Here is a 17,542-nt window from a genome sequence, read left to right as displayed (position 1 = left end):
CCGCGCGGGGACGCGTGCAGGGTTAGTCAGGGCAGCAGGAGAGCGAGCAGCAGTGACAGCCCCAGAGACCCGCCCTCTGCCCGGGAAGGCGGTGCCGGGGGGACCTTCCTGCCAGAGACCCGACCCCACCCCGCTGGGACCATCCTGCCAGGATCGGAGCCCCCTGCACCCCTCCGCCCAGCACCAATAACAGAGACCACCCACTGCGCTGGGACCTTCCTGCTAGCCGCAGCGACCTCACCCCACCCTACACGCCTGGGACCCCTCTGCTCAGCAGCAGTACCAGAAACCACTGCACCTTCCTGCCAGCAGTTGGGACCCTTCATGTCTCCGCTGGGCTCTTCCTAGCGGGAGTAACAGAGACCTTCCTGATACCCAGGGAGACTTGCTCCCTCCCCTTTGCACCCCAAAGACTTTCCTGCAAAGAACGTTAGGGACGCCACGCTTCAGAGACCCGTTAGCAGCAGCAGAGACCTTCCAACCAAAACTCCTCCTGAATAGCAGCAGCAGACCCACTCAGCCCTTTGCAATCCTGAGACGTTCTGCCAACAGAGACCCACTCCCCACCAAAATCCATCCGAGAGGAGCAGAGAGCCCCTTGAGACCGCCGAGCAACAACAGATCCTCTCTATTCACCAGTACATGGATTATCTGGTACGTATTGGGTGTAATATGTGTGCTCCCCCCAACTCGCTCTCCTTTCTTTCTTGTCTTGCATCCTCCTGGTAAATTGGTTCAGCCACACCTGTTATAGAATACTCTATTATAATAACATTTACATAGAACATTGCATTTGTTGCTACGTGGTGTTTTAAAGGCTTGTATTGGAGACTGGTGGAACCCTAAAGTGAGTACGTAAAAGAAAAACAAATCAGCTCTCAGGGCACCTTTACAACATTGGAGAAAGATCGTACTTTATCAGGCGTAGAATTACCCCACAGAGCCTTCTCTGGATTATTGACATGGTATTAAAAGTGTGTGTGTATACACACTATGTACACAGACACACGCACACTGTTGTAATCCGCTCTAAGGGTGCACACATGTCTAGCTGTGTATGTGTCTGGAGGACTTTTCCAATAAGTCCTTGTGTGAGTTCCTGATTGGGAAATAAGAGTATTTCTCTTGTTTGATCTTTATCACTCTTGCAGAACTATTAAAGACCAATAAACCAGAATGGTTTTGCTAAAGTGCTCTGTATCCCCACTCATTTGGTTGTTATTAGAACTCTAAAGTTATGACCTAGGTCACTGTTTTTTTCCTAAATGCATTAACATAGGATATGGTTGAATGAACTAAATTGTAACCTTGGGCATGACCAGTACTGCACCTGAGTAGTTTGGTATGCACAGTAACTTTAATGTTGCTTAATGAATGTTGCCCTTATTTGTCTGCAGAGATTGTATCACAGATGTGTACTTCAGGCCAGAGTGGCAGTTAACATGCCCATACTCAAATGTATGGGTCACTATGCAAATATACCAAATGGCTAGGCTGTGTAGTGAGCCGGATAGTCACATTTTAGTGTGATTCCTGCTTAACTGATTTCTTAAATTTAAAATGGGAGACTAATGAACTTTCTCTCTCAATTCAACTCAGTTTCATGTTTTTAAAAGTGTTATGGTTTTACTTTTTGTTTACTCATAAACATTTTAAATGAAAGGCAGTTCTCTTCTTGCCATCCCATCTAGTAGAAAGATGTTAGTGTCCCGTGAGATGAAGGAGGTTTTTTTCTTGGCATTTAAGCTCTAAACTTTATCTAGTTCTTTCTTACACATGACACACACAATTGTGAGTTTTAGAGATTGTCTTGTTGACTAGTGAGCAAGACCTCTCTGTCCTTTTGTGTTGCAAGGTTGCACCATTGAAATGAAAGCAGCATGTAACAGCTGACCTAATTTTCCTCTCTGCTGTTGTAGCTACCTAGAAAAGAAAAAACAAAAAACCCAAACAAATATATTCAACACTTACCTAAATGTTGGGTTTGAATACATGCAGCTTGGATTTATTTTGGAGTGGAAATGCTTTATTTAAAAACTTCATGTTTATAAGTTGTATACTAGGCTTGAGTCAGGAAGGGAGAGTGCGGTATAATTGAAACGGTAGGTAAATTTCTCTTTAAGAACCTAGTTAATGGAATAACTTGCTGTGTCCCAAGTGCAGCCTTGCAGTGGCTTCTCAAGAGCCTGGAGCAGTTTACGTTTTCCTCCATCAACTTATGTCCAGATGAAACTAGCTATCTCATGGACTTTTCACAGCAAAAGCTAACCTGCATGACTGCTATGGAAATTCTGTGGAACATACATCATTGTGAGATTAATAAGTTTAATGAATTTTGAAAACTGGTAGTGTGTTTGCAAACTAATGCAGGGTTGTGGGAGAGCAGCTTTTAAAAAAGAAATATAAAATGCACTCATGCCTTTTTCCTGTTCCTTATGCTCCAGCGAGGCCTGTTGCCTAGTTCAGTGTTTCTCAACCTTTCCAGACTATTGTACCCCTTTCAGGAGTCTGATTTGTCTTGCGTACCCCCAAATTTCACCTCAGTTAAAAATGACTTGCTTACAAAATTAGACATACAAATACAAAAGTGTCCCAGCACACTATTGCAAAAAATTGCTTTCTCATTTTTACCATATAATTATAAAATAAATCAGTTGGAATATAAATATTGTACTTATTTTATTGTATCGTATATAAATCTAGATCAGTATAAACAAGTCATTGTCTGTATGAAACTTTAGTTTGTACTGTCTTCACAAGCGATTTTATGTAGCCTGCTGTAAAACTAGTTAAATATCTATATGAGTTGATGTACCCCATGGAAGACCTCTGCGTACCCCCCAGGGTTATACATACCCTTGGTTGAGAATACTGGCCAGCTGCTCCCTTTCTCCATTCCTAACTTCATGCCTGTTTTCAAGCAGCCCATCATGCTTGGAATGATGTTTCACTTACAATATGACAAACTTTCTCATGCTTTATCTCTTAAGAGAAGTCTTTTGCACATCTGTTTTGTGAAGTGGTCCTGTAGTTTTTATTTCATTGTGGTGTTTTTTTGTGTGGAATGTAGCCTCATCAAGACAAGATCTTCATTGTTCGTCACGATTCACCTATTGTACACTACCTTGTACATTTGCTGCACTATATAAAACTTGGGGGTTTGGACTACAGGTCCCTACTTGAACCAGGTTGGGTTTGTTGTAGGTGGGGAGAGCTGCATTCACAGCTCAAATCTAAAAACTGATCCAGTGTTGACTTGCGCCAGTCTCTAAGCTGCCGTCATTTAGGACCAGAGAACATTGACTCCTGATGTGACCATAATTTTCACAGCAGAGAGAGATTGCGCCACCCCCTTTCTTAGAGTCAGAATCGTTGCACTATTCAGTACCAATAGTTTTACAAAATAAAGGAATAAAAAGTTGAATCTGTGTGAAACTCTGAAACAAGAACAAATTCTCTCTGGCAGTTACAGTATGTTGCTTTTGGATGCATACAGTGTATTTTTTTTAATCTAGCCTTCATTTTCTTCCTCTCAAATAAGCTTGAGCATTGAGATGTGAGTTTTAGTTTGGCCGACAACTTATTTCTTAGCTTTGATCTCTTCTGCCTCTTCTCCATGAAATAGCCTTTGAATGGTGGTACATGGCCATGCCCTTTGGTAAATGACAGTGGTCCAGGAAGCATTCAAAATCTGCTCAGAGAAAACATATGTGGGTGGTCAGCCAGATGAGAATTTTCATACCACCCATTTAGTCAGCCTGGAGGACAGAGGCTCGTTGCACTCTGTGTTAGATAGAGACCTTCGCTGTTTGGTATGCAGGAATAGCAGCGGTGACTGACATTGTTGGTTGTATTGCAGGGGTAGGCAACCTATGGCACGCGTGCTGAAGGTGGCACATGAGCTGGTTTTCAGTGGCACTCACTCTGCCCAGGTCCTGGCCACCGGTCCGGGGGGCTCTGCATTTTAATTTTAATTTAATTTTAAATGAAGCTTCTTAAACATTTTAAAAATGTTATTTACTTTACGTACAACAATAGTTTAGTTGTCTATTATAGACTTATAGAAAGAGACCTTCTAAAAACATTTAAATGTTTTACTGGCACGCAAAACCTTAAATTAGAGTGAATAAATGAAGACTTGACACACCACTTCTGAAAGGTTGCCGACCCCTGTTGTATAGCATCCAGCTCTGGATGCTAGTCACAGAGTGACTTTCATGGGGTGGTAGAAAAACGATGCATGTGAAGGAAATCATGAAAGCTGATTGTAAGCTGTAGCCAAAGCTGCTTGATGTCATCATGTATTTCTGCCTCGCTTGAATCTCTTATCCAGGTGGGTTGCAAGGACCAAGCAGTGATTCCTCTCAGTGATCAGGGGCCACTCTGAATCAGCCATGAAAGCAAGGAGTTTTCTTCTGTGCTTTTGATGCTCCCTTTGGTGCCCAGCTGGCATTGTGGTGGAAGGACTAAGTAGTTCTTGTTTGCAACGGGCCCTTTTCAGAGAGGGAGGTGAGAGGCTGAAATGGTGACAAGCAAAATGGGGAAGGGCACTGAGAGGAAGTGAAGGGTAATGGGAAGTAGGATAGGATGGGGGAGGCTGCTGCAGGCTTCCACTACCCACCAGCAGCCCTCTCCCAGGCTTTTACGCCAAGATCCTTGCAATGAAGGCCATGCATACTATAGGCACTTCTATTGGTTGGAGCCTCTCATGGTTGGCTTCAAAGGGCTTAATCCCAAGAAGTCAAAGCATTTGCAACACCCACTAATATCAGCAGGATGTTGAGCAGTGTTTGAGCATCCTCAGGACCAGACCCAAAATTAGCTTTGACTTCTGGCCTGTGTCCATCTTTTTCTGCATTTCTGTTAGACCAGGAGTACATAAACTGTTCCTTCTCTGTGCATGTTTCCTGTAGTACTGAGCACTGTCACTAACTGACCCCTACCACGGTTATCCTCTCAGGGGTAATAGTACCCTGTGGAGTAGTCTAGGTTTGTTCCGTCCCCTGGGAAGGGTGGGAGCAAGGTGTCTAAATCTAAAAAAGTAACAAAGAAATGTTCCACGTGTTTGGGCTGGGTCTACACATTTTTTTTTGTACTGGTATAGCTGTTTTTGTTAGGGGTGTGATTCTTTTTTTTAAGTTATACCTGTACAATCCCTAGGATGGACCCATTTATTGGCATAGGTTATTCCCCTTCCCATATTGGAATAAACTATACCAGTACAAGCCCCTGTGTTATACTGGTTGTTACAGCAGTAAAACTTCTGTATGTACATAGTCCTTTGATGTACCTCATATGAGAGTCCTCACGCTTTCTTGTTGTCTTGCATCTGGAGCTTTCACTAAAGAAAGCTGTAAGGAATTCTAATCCTAATTTAGACTTGTGTTGGTTGGTATATGTTCAGTGCACTATGGTTCAAGTAGGAAATTATGGACAAGCCACATCTTGTGTAAAGTATGGCTTGTGACCAGACCTCATTTAGTTTTAAGCAGTTCTGGAAAGCTTGTAGCATAAACAACTGCATCACTTTAGCTCTTGTATTCAAAACTTATAATGCAAAGCTTAGGTGACTGAGGAGCTTTTCGCTAGAAACTTCCTTAAGAGCATGTATGATTTGTACTGCATACTCGATAGTTTTCTTTTAATGAAAAACATCAGTCTGAAGCTTTCACCTCTTTCAAATATGGTGAAAGCTACTTTGTCAGGATGGAGCAACTTAATCAAAGTGATTAAACTCATGAGATTTCAGGGAAATCATACAAATGTAGGACTGGAAGGGACCTCAATATATAATCTAGTTCATTTCCCTCTCTCTGTGGCAGAACAACAAAGTTATTTAGACTTTCAATACATTAAAATTGTTCACAATAACTTTATTAAACACTGGCCAAAATGTTCTTACCGTAGCTGCTAAACCCATATTTAGGCACCTAAGTGACTTAGGAGCACAAGTCCCATTGACTTTAAACTGCAATTCCTGAGTACAGTTTGGTCAAAGCATCTTCACTTTCATGACTTGTTTGAAGTTCAATATATTGAACTTCAAATATGGTGTCTCCAAAATAGTGTCTCATCTATCATCTGCTGTCTATCAATGTGGTATCCATCATTGAAAGCCTACGCTTATCATAGTTCCTTTTATAATCTAATCAGATTTATAGGTGGGTATGGCTATGCAAGTGGTAATCTGTGGTAGATTATCATTCAGTGGTTTCTGATCTACTTCATGTGGCTTTTTTCCTTACTACTCCTTTATTACTTGTACTCTCTGAGACAGGCTGCTGAAATATTCCTTTCATGGTTATTTTTCAAGTGAACTATCAGAGCAGCCGTTCCCATGTGAGAATTGCTTTTCACTAACATTTTCTAGACAAGTATTTACTGTCCATTGGATGATGATGAGGAGAGATCTCTGGTGTGAGAGATGCTGGGGTTTTTCTTCAGGGTTATTTGGCATTGGTGTTCGTATGCCTCTTTTATTACCTATAATGTTACTAGCAGGTGAATGTCTGGAATTCCCTTCCTCCTTACTTCCTTGCCTTGCAACCATTTAAAAAATTCCCCTCTCATCAGTTATTACTTATCTCTTTCTGTAGCCATATACCATCAGTACAGACTATTGGGTTGTATTTTGGCTGAGGTGTCCAATTGCCATTTTTGGAAGCATTGTGCCCTCTAAAGATTTATCTCAAGGTATCATCCTCTCCATTTGTTTAAGAAGTATGGCAGGCATTTGTGACTTTGCTTATGAGGCACTTTAATATATGGAGAGCTATAAAAGATGCTAGTAGGTACAGAAATAACATGGGGAAAGAAGGCAAATTATGGATGCAAAATCATTGGGTGCACATTATCATGTGGTCTGGAGTCATGAATGTTGTTTCTCCTGATTGTGAAGGAAGCTCTGCTGCTTATTTCTGTTGTAGGCAGGAACTAGGAAAGTAACTTGTATCAAAAGCAATTTTCTGAGGTCTTGTAACCTCAAGCAGCTGATGTGGCTAAAGTACATTACAAACCAAAACTACTGCAAGGTCTCTGATAGTTCGGCAGTATTGCGGTCATAAGCAGCACTGCACTTTAATGGCGGTAATTCTGGGAGCTGCCTCCTAGTTTGTTTGTTTTTTTTTTTTTAAATCCTCCCCACCCCTCAAAAAAAAAATCACAAAAGAAAAAACAAAAACCCATGTCAAAGTTGGATGAACCAGAGTCTTGAGTTCACAAGGTGCTTAAAGAAGCTTGCTCATGACAGTATCTCTTATCTCAGAGAATCAACTCAGTTAGACATAGATCCTGGCAAAGATAATGGAGCAGTTGATGTGGGACTCTTTTAATAAAGAATTAAAAGGCAGTAACTTAATACAAATCAACATGCATTTATGGAAAATAGATCCTGTCACACTAATTTGATTTTTTTTTAATGAGATTGCGAGTTTGGTTGATAAAGGTATATTCTTTCAAACATTACATTGGTAAGGTTCTTGACTGGGTACCACCCAACACTTTGATTAAAAAACTAGAATGATGTAAAATTAACATGGCACACATTAAATGGATTAAAAACTGGCTAACTGATAGGTCTCAAAATGTAACTATAAATGGGGAATCGTAATGGAGCAGGTCTTTTTCCGGTGGAGTCCCACAGTAATTTATTCTTAGTCCTATGCTATTTAATGCTTTGATGACTTGGAAGAAAACCATAAAATCATCACTGATCAAGTTTGCGGATGACCCGACAATTGAGGAAGTAGTAAATCATGAAGAGATCAGGTTACTAAGAGTGATCTGGATCACATGATAAACTGGTTGCAAGCAGACAGTAAGTATTTTAATACAGCTAAATGTAAATGCAGGAACAAAGGAATGGAGGCCATACTTGCAGGATGCAGGAATTCCATGCTGGGAAGCAGTGACAGAAAAAGATCTGGGGGGATCATGGTGGATAATCAGCTGAACATGATCTCTCAGTATGATGCTGTGGCCAAATGAGTGAATGTTGTCCTGGGATGTATAAACAGGACAATCTTGGGTAGGAGTAGAGAGATTATTTACGCCTGTGTTTGGCACTGGTGCAACTGGTGCTGGAATACTGTGTCCAGTTTTAGTGCCCACAGTTCAAGAAGGATATTGATGATTTGGAAAGGGTTCAGAGAAGAGCCACAAGAATCATTAAAGGATTAGAAAACTTGCATTATAGTGATAGCCTTCTCTGTGTTAAGATAAATAGTCTAAGGGATGACATGATTACAGACTATCAGGCCCAACATGATGAACAAATATTTTATAGGCTCTTCAGTTTACCAGAGAGAGGTATAATATGATCCAATAACTGGAAGTTGAAGCTAGACAATCCAGACTGGAAATAAGATGTAAAATTTTAACTGTGAGAGTAATCAACCATTGGAATAATTTACCAAAAGGTCATGCTGGATTCTCTTACTGACCATTTTAAAGTCAAGATTACATATTTTTCTAAAAGATCTGCTCTGAGAATTATTCTGGGTAAGTTTTATGGCCTGCGTTATACAGGAGGTCAGACTAGATGATCACAGTGGTTCCTTCTGGGCTTAGAATCTTTGCATATTATGGGGAGTATTTGCTGAACTAAAGATTGTAACTGCATTATAAAATGGGTAATAATGATTGCTGTCTTAACTCCGTAAAACCTAATAATTCTTCTAGAGTAGCAGCTGTGTTAGTCTGTATCAGCAAAAAGAACAGGAGTACTTGTGGCACCTTAGAGACTAACAAATTTATTTGATCATAAGCTTTCGTGGGCTACAGCCCACTTCATTGGATACATAGAATGGAACATACAGTAAGAAGATATATTTATACGTACAGAGAACATGAAAAGGTGGAAGTACCCATACCAACTGTAAGAGGCTAATTAAGCTATTATCAGCAGGGGAGAGAAACTCTTGAAGTGATAATCAAGATGGCCCATCTCAAACAGTTCACATGAAGGTGTGAGGATACTTTAATGTGAGAAATAGATTAAATTAGTGTAATGACCGAGCCATTCCCAGTCTCTGTTCAAACCTAAGTTAATGGTATCTAGTTTGCATATTAATTCAAGTTCAGCAGCTTCTCGTTGGAGTCTGTTTTTGAAGTTTACAGACAGCCCCCCCACATACTCACCAGAAACCACACACCATACAACAAAAACACTAACCCAGGACCCTATCCTTGCAACAAAGCCCGATGCCAACACTGTTCACATATCTATTCAAGTGACACCATCATAGGACCTAATCACATCAGACATACCATCAGGGGCTCATTCACCTGCACATCTACCAATGTGATATATGCCATCATGTGCCCCCAATGTCCCTCTGCCATGTACATTGGCCAAACTGGACAGTCTCTACACAAAAGAATAAACGGACACAAATCTGACATCAGGAATCATAACATTTCAAAAACCAATAGGAGAACATTTCAATCTCTCTAATCACTCAGTGACAGATGTTATGGTGGCAATTTTGCAACAGAAAAGCTTCAAAAACAGCCTCCAACGAGAAGCTGCTGAACTTGAATTAATATGCAAACTAGATACCATTAACTTAGGTTTGAACAGAGACTGGGAATGGCTCGGTCATTACACTAATTTATTTCCCCATGTTAAAGTATCCTCACACCTTCATGTCAACTGTTTGAAATGGGCCATCTTGATTATCACTTCAAAAGTTTCTCCCCTGCTGATAATAGCTTCTCTTAATTAATTAGCCTCTTACAGTTGGTATGGGTACTTCCACCTTTCCGTGTTCTCCGTATGTATAAATATCTTCTTACTGTATGTTCCATTCTATGCATCCGATGAAGTGGGCTGTAGCCCACGAAAGCTTATGCTCAAATAAATTTGTTAATCATTCTTTTGACACTTGAGTGGGCAGAAAGGGGGGACACTTCTGTTTCCAAATGATAATGAAAACAAAAGTTGAAACTAGTTTGTGTTGCCACTAGAAAATTTGAGTTCCATTGGTAAACTCTTGGCTTTTTAAGGTGGTTGTTATAAACACTAAAACTTTATAAAGCTTCATGGTGAAAACAAGAGAGTGCCCAATGTCTCCAAGCTAAATGTGACTCTAATTTCCAGAGCTAGATTCTGTGAAATCACTAGTGGTTTTTGAACATTCAAAAAAAAAATTTACTTGGTTTCAGATACAAGCAGGAAAAAACGGTTGAATTAAGTCTGCTAAGTTCAAATTGTGTTGCTGCTTCTGTGGTGAGAGTGACACTGAATATTACATGTCTTTAGATTTAAAAAGAAAGTGTTTCTCCGGTTTTGGAAATATGCTTAAGTATGGCTTTGGTACAAGTAACCGAGGCTATATTGTGATCTTCCCTCCTCCCTCCCTAAATTCAGTATAGCTAGGAACCCATATCACTGTTCCTAAATTCTTCAACAAGGGCTCTGTATTTGACATAGGAGTGCTGAATTCTGTGGGAGTTTCAAGTTCAGTTTAAAAGTAGAGGTTTTTATTGGCAGTGAAAATGAATAAAATAACTACTGCAAATTCCTCCTTTTAATATTCAGTGCAGGCTCCAACATTTGGTATGTTTTCATTGTTGTCAGTGCTTGCAATCTTATCATAAGTCTCACAAGGTTTGGTGTTTTTCTTATAGCGCTAGCTCCTGGAGTGGTGTGATTGCATGAGAATATCAACTTTAATTTAAAAAAAAAAATTCTAGCCCTTGTGGGTGTAAATTAAAATTTGAAAATGTAAACTCTTAAAGCTCTAAAACTGGAGGGCAAATTTGAGACAGTGTGTTAGTGGGACCCTGTTTTTGTATATTTGGTGTTTATTTTGTGTATTCAACTTTTTATATGCTATCTCAGGGGTAGGCAATCTATAGCTGATTTTTCAGTGGCACTCACACTGTCCAGGTCCTGCTCACTGGTCTGGGGGGCTCTGCATTTTAATTTAATTTTAAATTAAACTTCTTAAACATTTTGAAACTTTATTTACGTTACATACAACAATAGTTTAGTTATATATTATAGATTTATAGAAAGAGACCTTCTAAAAAGGTTAAAATGTATTACTGAGAAACCTTAAATTAAAGTGAATAAATGAAGACTCGGCACACCACTTCTGAAAGATTAATTTTAATTATTACGTATATTACAAACTATACGTACCAGCAGGTGGCCAGTACTCCAAGGGTGCATCTTTCCATTCCCCTTCCGATCCTGGCCCTTTAGTGCTGTGGCCTGAGAGCAGGTGCAACCACGGTCCCCAAGGCACTCAGCGCACACCATTGATGCACTGCACTCCTTCCCTTGCAGAGGCAAAAGCCCTGACCTCCTTCCTCCGCCGCAATTGAACCGAAGCTCCATGCCTCTCCCCTTTACCATAAGCAAGATCCCTCTGACCTCTGCCCCTCACGGGTGCTGGTGTGGGGAGGTGGCTGAGGTCCCATGGTGTTGCCAGTCACTGGTGGCAGGTGAGGCACTTTCTGCTTGGTTCTGTGACTGTCAGTGCCAGCGCCAGCTTAGCCCGTAAGGCTTAATTCTCTTGCAGCAGGTGGGAGAGTGCCCCTGCCAGCTGGAGAAAGGCGACAGAACCTGTTACCCCTAGTCAGAGCAGGGGTTCAGCCCCAGAGAACCCCAGCCTACCTCTGGGGCACAGGGGTGAGGGGCGTCACAGATCAGTTTGGTCTAAGATGGAGGACACTGATGACATGAGGAGTTGGAGCGGGTGGGTTGGGTTGTGGCATATGAAGAGTTAAGGGTGTTAGAAGGGGTGTGTTGTGTGGTTTGGAGTGTGAAGTGAGGGAACCCCAAGTTTGTGGGAAATGGGGTAGGAGAGCCCCCAGTTGGCAAAATGGCTGAGCGAGCCGAAGTGCTGGGGATAGGCTAAAGATGCTCCCACTGGCAGCTTCATCCTGCACCCTGGCAAGGGATGGATGGTTGAGGAGGACACAATGAGCAGCCTGCAATTAGGATGGCCAAACAGCAAGTGTGAAAAATCAGGACAGGTTGGGGGATAATAGACACCTATAGAAGAAAATGCCCCAAATATCGGGACTGTCCCTATAAAATAGGGACATCTGGTCACCTTACCTGCATTGGGGGGTGTGTGTGGCTCTTAGCATGGACAATGGAGACGGGAGAGGGGAAGGGGACAGGTCAGTGCCCTGGAGCTGTGGGGAGACTTGATACTCCTCACTGCAAAATAGCAAACCACCTGACCCCTCCCACTGCCCAGCCACCTGCAAGCCATTTGCTGAGGAAGGGAAGAGGAAACCTTCTAGCTGCCCCTCTGCTGCTCCCCTGACTCCAGCTTCTTCCCTACATGCCAAAAATCCCTGTCTTCCAGACCTTCCCCCAAAACTCGCCTCTACACATGCTCTCCACGCAGGCTCTGTCAGGCAGGGCAGGTGGATGGGGCTGTGCACCCTGGAGCTGTGCTGAAGGGTCAGAGTTGGGAGAGGAGTGGAAAGATATAGTCTTTGGGGGGCTACATGTCGCCAATCTCTGCCCCTGCCAGTAGATCACCTGGGATTCTGTCGGGTTTACCTGTAGGCCGCTGCCCACAGTTCAGGAAGCTCTTTTTTTAACTAGTTACTGATCCATGAGAGAGGACCATCCTTCTTATCCCAGGACTGCATATTTTGCTTAAGAGCCTTTGGTGAGGGACCTTGTCAGAGGCTTTCTGAAAGTCCAAGTACACTATCCACTGGATTACCCTAATCCACATGTTTATTAGAATTCTTTGATGGGGGTAAACAGATTGAAGTATGACTTTCCTTTAGAAAAGCTGTGTGAGTCTTTTCCCCCAACAAATCATGATCTGTGTCTGATGATTCTGTTCTTCACTATAGTTTCAGCTAGTTTGCTTGGAACTGAAGTTAGGCTTACTGGTCTGTAATTGCTGAGATTGCCTCTGGAGCCTTTTTTAAAAAAATAAAATAAAAAAATTGGTGTCACATTAGCTACACTCCAGTCATCTGGTCCAGAAGCAGATTTAAGCGATAGGTTAGATATCACAGTTAGTAGTACTGCAATATCATATCTGAGTTCCTGCAGAACTCTTGGGTGAATACGATTTGGGCCTGGTGACTTATTACTGATTAGTTTATCAATGTATTCCAAAACACATTGGAGGGGAGGGATAGCTCAGTGGTTTGAGCATTGGCCTGCTAAACCCAGGGTTGTGAATTCAATCCTTGAGGAGGCCACTTAGGGAGCTGGGGCAAAAATTGGTCCTGCTAGTGAAGGCAGGGGGCTGGACTCGATGACCTTTCAAGGTCCCTTCCAGTTCTAGGAGATTGGTATATCTCCAATTATTACCTTTTATTACCTAACCACCTCTATTGACACTTCAGTCTAGGACAGTTCCTGACATTTGTCACCTAAAAAGAGTGGCTGAGGTCTGGGAATCTCCCTCATAATCCCTTGCAGTGAAGGCCAATGTGAAGAATTTGTTTAGCTTCTTCACAATGGCCCTGCTTCTTTGAGTGTTCCTTTTAGCACCTTGGTTATCCAAGGTCTCACTGATTGTTTGGCAGGCTTCCTGCATCTGATGTACTTAAAACTTTTTTGCTGTTAGTTTTTGTGTCTTTTGCTAGTTGCTCTTCACTTTTTTTTTTTTTTGGCCTGCCAAATTATACTTGACTTCCCAGTGAAGCTAAAATTGAACTGACAGCCTGTGTATCCTGCAGAATAACTGGTGAAAGGTCTTTACAACGTTTTGTGCTTGCCTAGGAGTTTTTGGAGCATCAAGTTTCAGCCCAATAGGAACAGAAATTCAGAAATCTAAAGAAACCCTTTTGCCATTCGTGACATTTCAATTTCGTCTGAAGCTGCCTTCTGTTTGAACCATTAGGATCCATTCCAGCTTTGTTGTCATGGAAAACATTCTCTAGTGAGAAAATCGGCTAGAGGAGTAGACAGGGTTGTCTTCTGATGCATCTAGTCCAGTAGTTCTCAAACTGTGGGTCAGGACCCCAAAGTGGGTCACGACCCCATTTTAATGGGGTCACCAGTGCTGGTTTATACTTGCTGGGGTGTGGGGCCAAAACCCAAGCCCCAGGGCTGAAGCTGAAGCCTAATGGCTTCAGCCCTGGGCAGCTGGACTCGGGTTACAAGCCTCCTGCCTGGAGTTTTGGCTTTGGGTCCTCCCCTCTCCCTGCCTTGGGTGGTGGGGCTCGGGCCGGCGCTTTGGCTCCCACACCTGGGGCAGCAGGGCTTGGAGGAGCTCAGTCCCCACTCTGGGGTCATGTAGTAATTTTTGTGGTTAGAAAGGGGTCACAGTGCAATGAAGTTTGAGAAACCCTGATCTAGTCAACAAATTTTCATAATAACAGTTCTCAGAACTCCCCTAGCTCCTGTCCTGATAACACTGACATTCCATTAGTCCTATTTCTCCTTACCTCAAAAATCAGGTTTTTTTTAACACTTGTATTTAAGTAGAGCAGTATCTCTAACGGGATTTAAAAAGCCCTAGGAAGATGTGTGTGCGCTATCAGTAAAGGAAAACATGAGCATTTTGTTAATAGTTAAAGGAGAACTGCACACAGAACTGCAGGCGTTAAATGGGAAATGTTATTAATGGAATATGCTTAAGGCTGTTCTTTCTTCTGTGGAAAGAAAGGAATTTTAATACACATGCTATCAACTTTTTGCATTGAATATTGCACCATAAGTAAGTGCCAACTTTGAATCTTCTGTAGTCTGTAATGTAGTTGCAGGTGGGCATAGTTAGTTATGCTACAGACTTTAATCATATGATCTCTTAGGTCTTTTTTTCTGGCTTTTTGGGTACAGTTATCCAAAAAACAGAACTCTCTGGTTATTTATTTTTTTCAGTTATAGTTAGTGGGAGTGTCGTGTGTTTACACTTGTTATGCAGGGGAAAAGCATTGTTGCACAGAAATTGAAACAATTCTGGTTATTCTGGTTATTGTTTGCCAAGTTAACTGCAAGATGACTGCTCAAATCTGTACCAAGCAGCTTCAAATAATTAGTAGATAAAAGCTTCCTTCTGTAAGCTCTTCCTATTTTATATGGTCTTAAAATGTGACAGTCACTGTAGCTGCTAGTAACTTATTTAGGTGATGGCTTAAAAAAAAAAAGTACTCAAGATACTTATTGTAAACCCTCTGAGACACGGACCATCTTTTTGTTCTGTGTGTGTTCAGCACCTAACACAAAGAACCCTAGTCCTTGACTAGTGCTTCTAGGCACTATGATAATACAAATAATAATAAAAAATAAACTCTTATGTTAGGCTCAGTTTTTGCCAGCCAGCTCTTGTTTTGCTTCAGATGCCAAATGTTTCATTCTGCTTTTCCCTCGCAAGAAGTTAAGAACTAAAGCTCCCTTTCAAGCAGATGCTTGTGCCTATACTGCAACCTGTTCAGTTGAGTTGGGGCCCTGGATAGAAGGGGCCCACCCATGTGGAACAAGTTGCAGGACTGAAGTCCAGTTTTTTAAAATGAGAGCTTCTTTTTAAAGCTTCTCAAGTTTAATGAAGACATTGCAGAAGGTTTTAAACAATTACCATTTTCTATGAAGAGTGGATCTCACCCTAAGAGGTCTAGGAATGAAATTGGCCCCATCAGTCTATTTAAGATTTTTTACTGTATTGTGTATGGAACATAGGTGAATGTGCCTTCTGTAATTTGGATTTATGTTTTTATATTTTTATGGGGAGGAGATATTAGACGTTGCATTTATTTTTATTTTGGTGCAGAACTAGTGTGCTAATGTACTGTAGAGTGATAAAGGAGTTATTTCCATTCTTGAACCTCCATTCCAGACACTAAATCTGTCAATGTGGTGTTTTCCATTGTTGTTCAAAACTGGTTGGATGTTTTCATAACTGTGCAAAGTAAAAGCCTTGTGGTGAATTAGATGGCCCAGATCCAAGAAAGACATGGCTCCCAGTTCGTTACTACCAGTAGCACTTTTTAGTCAGGAATGAAAGAAACAGAAGCTTTGGAAATTGCGATCATCTGATAGATTTGCCTCCAGTAATTCCAGATAGAATAACTAGTAAACGTTGGGGTGTGTGTGGGGGGAGTGTTTTGTTTAAGAAAGTCAGGATATGATTTGAAGGGTCATTCTTTGTTACGTTCCTGTAGTGCAGGAGCTCATGCAAGGAAGGGGGTGGGGGAAAGGAATCAGTCTCTCTCTTTAAATGTGACTGTTGCTGTCTAATAGTCCATTATTAAAAATAAAAGCCCTTCACGCTTGGATCAAATATAAAATATACCTGAAAATTAATATTTTTCATTGCAACTGCAGATGCAAATGTTTTAAGTTATTTTTTCTTTACTTTCATGCTTACCATGTAAAATCCTTACAGAAAGCAACAATAAACTGTAAGTAAACAACATTTTAAAGCACAAAATCAGTTGCAATAGAAGGATGGTGAAAGACTGCAAGTGTTACTTGGGATACAGCCCCCCCCCCCCCCCTTGTGAGGCACTTTATTGTATGATGGCTGAAACCTGGGCTAGCTAAAGAAAAACTTCAATACAATGAGTTCTCTGAATCTTCCTTCAATTTCCTGTTGGTAGAAGTACCGTGTTATACTAATTCTCTCAGCAGAGGTGGATAGGAGGTGTTAAGAGTAGTGGGCAAGAATAGCAGTCTAACTACCTGAACTGGTTCTCTTTTTTTTTCTTCTTTTCTTTTTTTCCCCCTCATTGTCTGATTATGTGAAGATGAGCAGAAACACTGCAGAGCTTCAGGTTAGAGCAGCAATAAAGTTAAAATAAAACAGATCTGTCTATATAGTTATAGTGTTTAAATTATTTTTATATATATATTTATTTTTGGGGTGAAGTGAACATAGCACGAGAAATCAACAAAGAGGAACAGACGGACTTTGTGATGTTCCAATTTCTGAAGTACAGGAGAACCTCAGAGTTACGGGAATGGAGGTTGTCCGTAACTCTCTGAAATAATCCGTAACTCTGAACAAGATGTTACGGACTTCAGCCATGGGAGAGTTGGGACTGTGGGGGTCAGGGCTTCTGATCCTAGTAGCTGCCAAGGCTCCTGGCAGGGGGCTCAGGGTTTTTTTCCCCCCCCTGGGAGTACCAGGGCTCAGGGCTTTAGACCTGAAGGGAGTGCTGGGCTTGGGGCTTCAGCCACATGGCTCTGCTCCCAGTTTCAGCCAGGGATTGGGGCTTTATCTAGAGGGGGATTGCTGGGGCTGAAACAGCAGGGCTGAAGCTGGGAACAGAGCTGCGGGGCTGAAGCTCTGAGCCCCGCACTCCCCCCCGTCTAAATCCCTGAGCCCTGATGCCGCCCCTGGTGGTTCAAGCCCTGAGCCCCAGGGCTGAAACCCTGAAGCAGTACAGTATTTGCTGTTGGTTTTGTGTGTGTGTGTGGCGGGGCGGGGGGGGTTGTGTCTCTGCTGCTGCCTGATAGATGACTTCCGGTTTCACAGAGTGTCTGACTAGTAAGTCCGTAACTACTGTTCATATCTTTGAGATTCTACTGTATTGTAGATGGCAGTTTGCTAGCATTGTCTTGAAGAGTTGGGGCAAAGGGTGGAAATTAACTTAATGTTTCACTGTG

At 41.8% G+C, this 17,542-nt stretch overlaps 1 protein-coding gene across 1 annotated transcript in view; it reads left to right on the top strand.

Annotated features, from left to right (window-relative positions):
- The first annotated feature begins 505 nt into the window (after nt 1-505).
- The window catches only part of ARL15 (ADP ribosylation factor like GTPase 15), a 314,760-nt gene continuing 297,723 nt past the window's right edge, over nt 506-17,542 (top strand). The window contains exon 1 of the mRNA XM_039543482.1: nt 506-654. Within this exon, the coding sequence (XP_039399416.1) occupies nt 643-654 (12 nt within the window). The 5' untranslated portion in view covers nt 506-642. The remainder of the gene's footprint in view (nt 655-17,542) is intronic.

This window comes from Mauremys reevesii, linkage group 6 (assembly GCF_016161935.1).
Source record: "Mauremys reevesii isolate NIE-2019 linkage group 6, ASM1616193v1, whole genome shotgun sequence".
Taxonomy (NCBI): Eukaryota; Metazoa; Chordata; order Testudines; family Geoemydidae; genus Mauremys; species Mauremys reevesii.
Note: the sequence above shows the minus strand (reverse complement) of the source record. Positions and strands in the feature narration are given on the sequence as shown.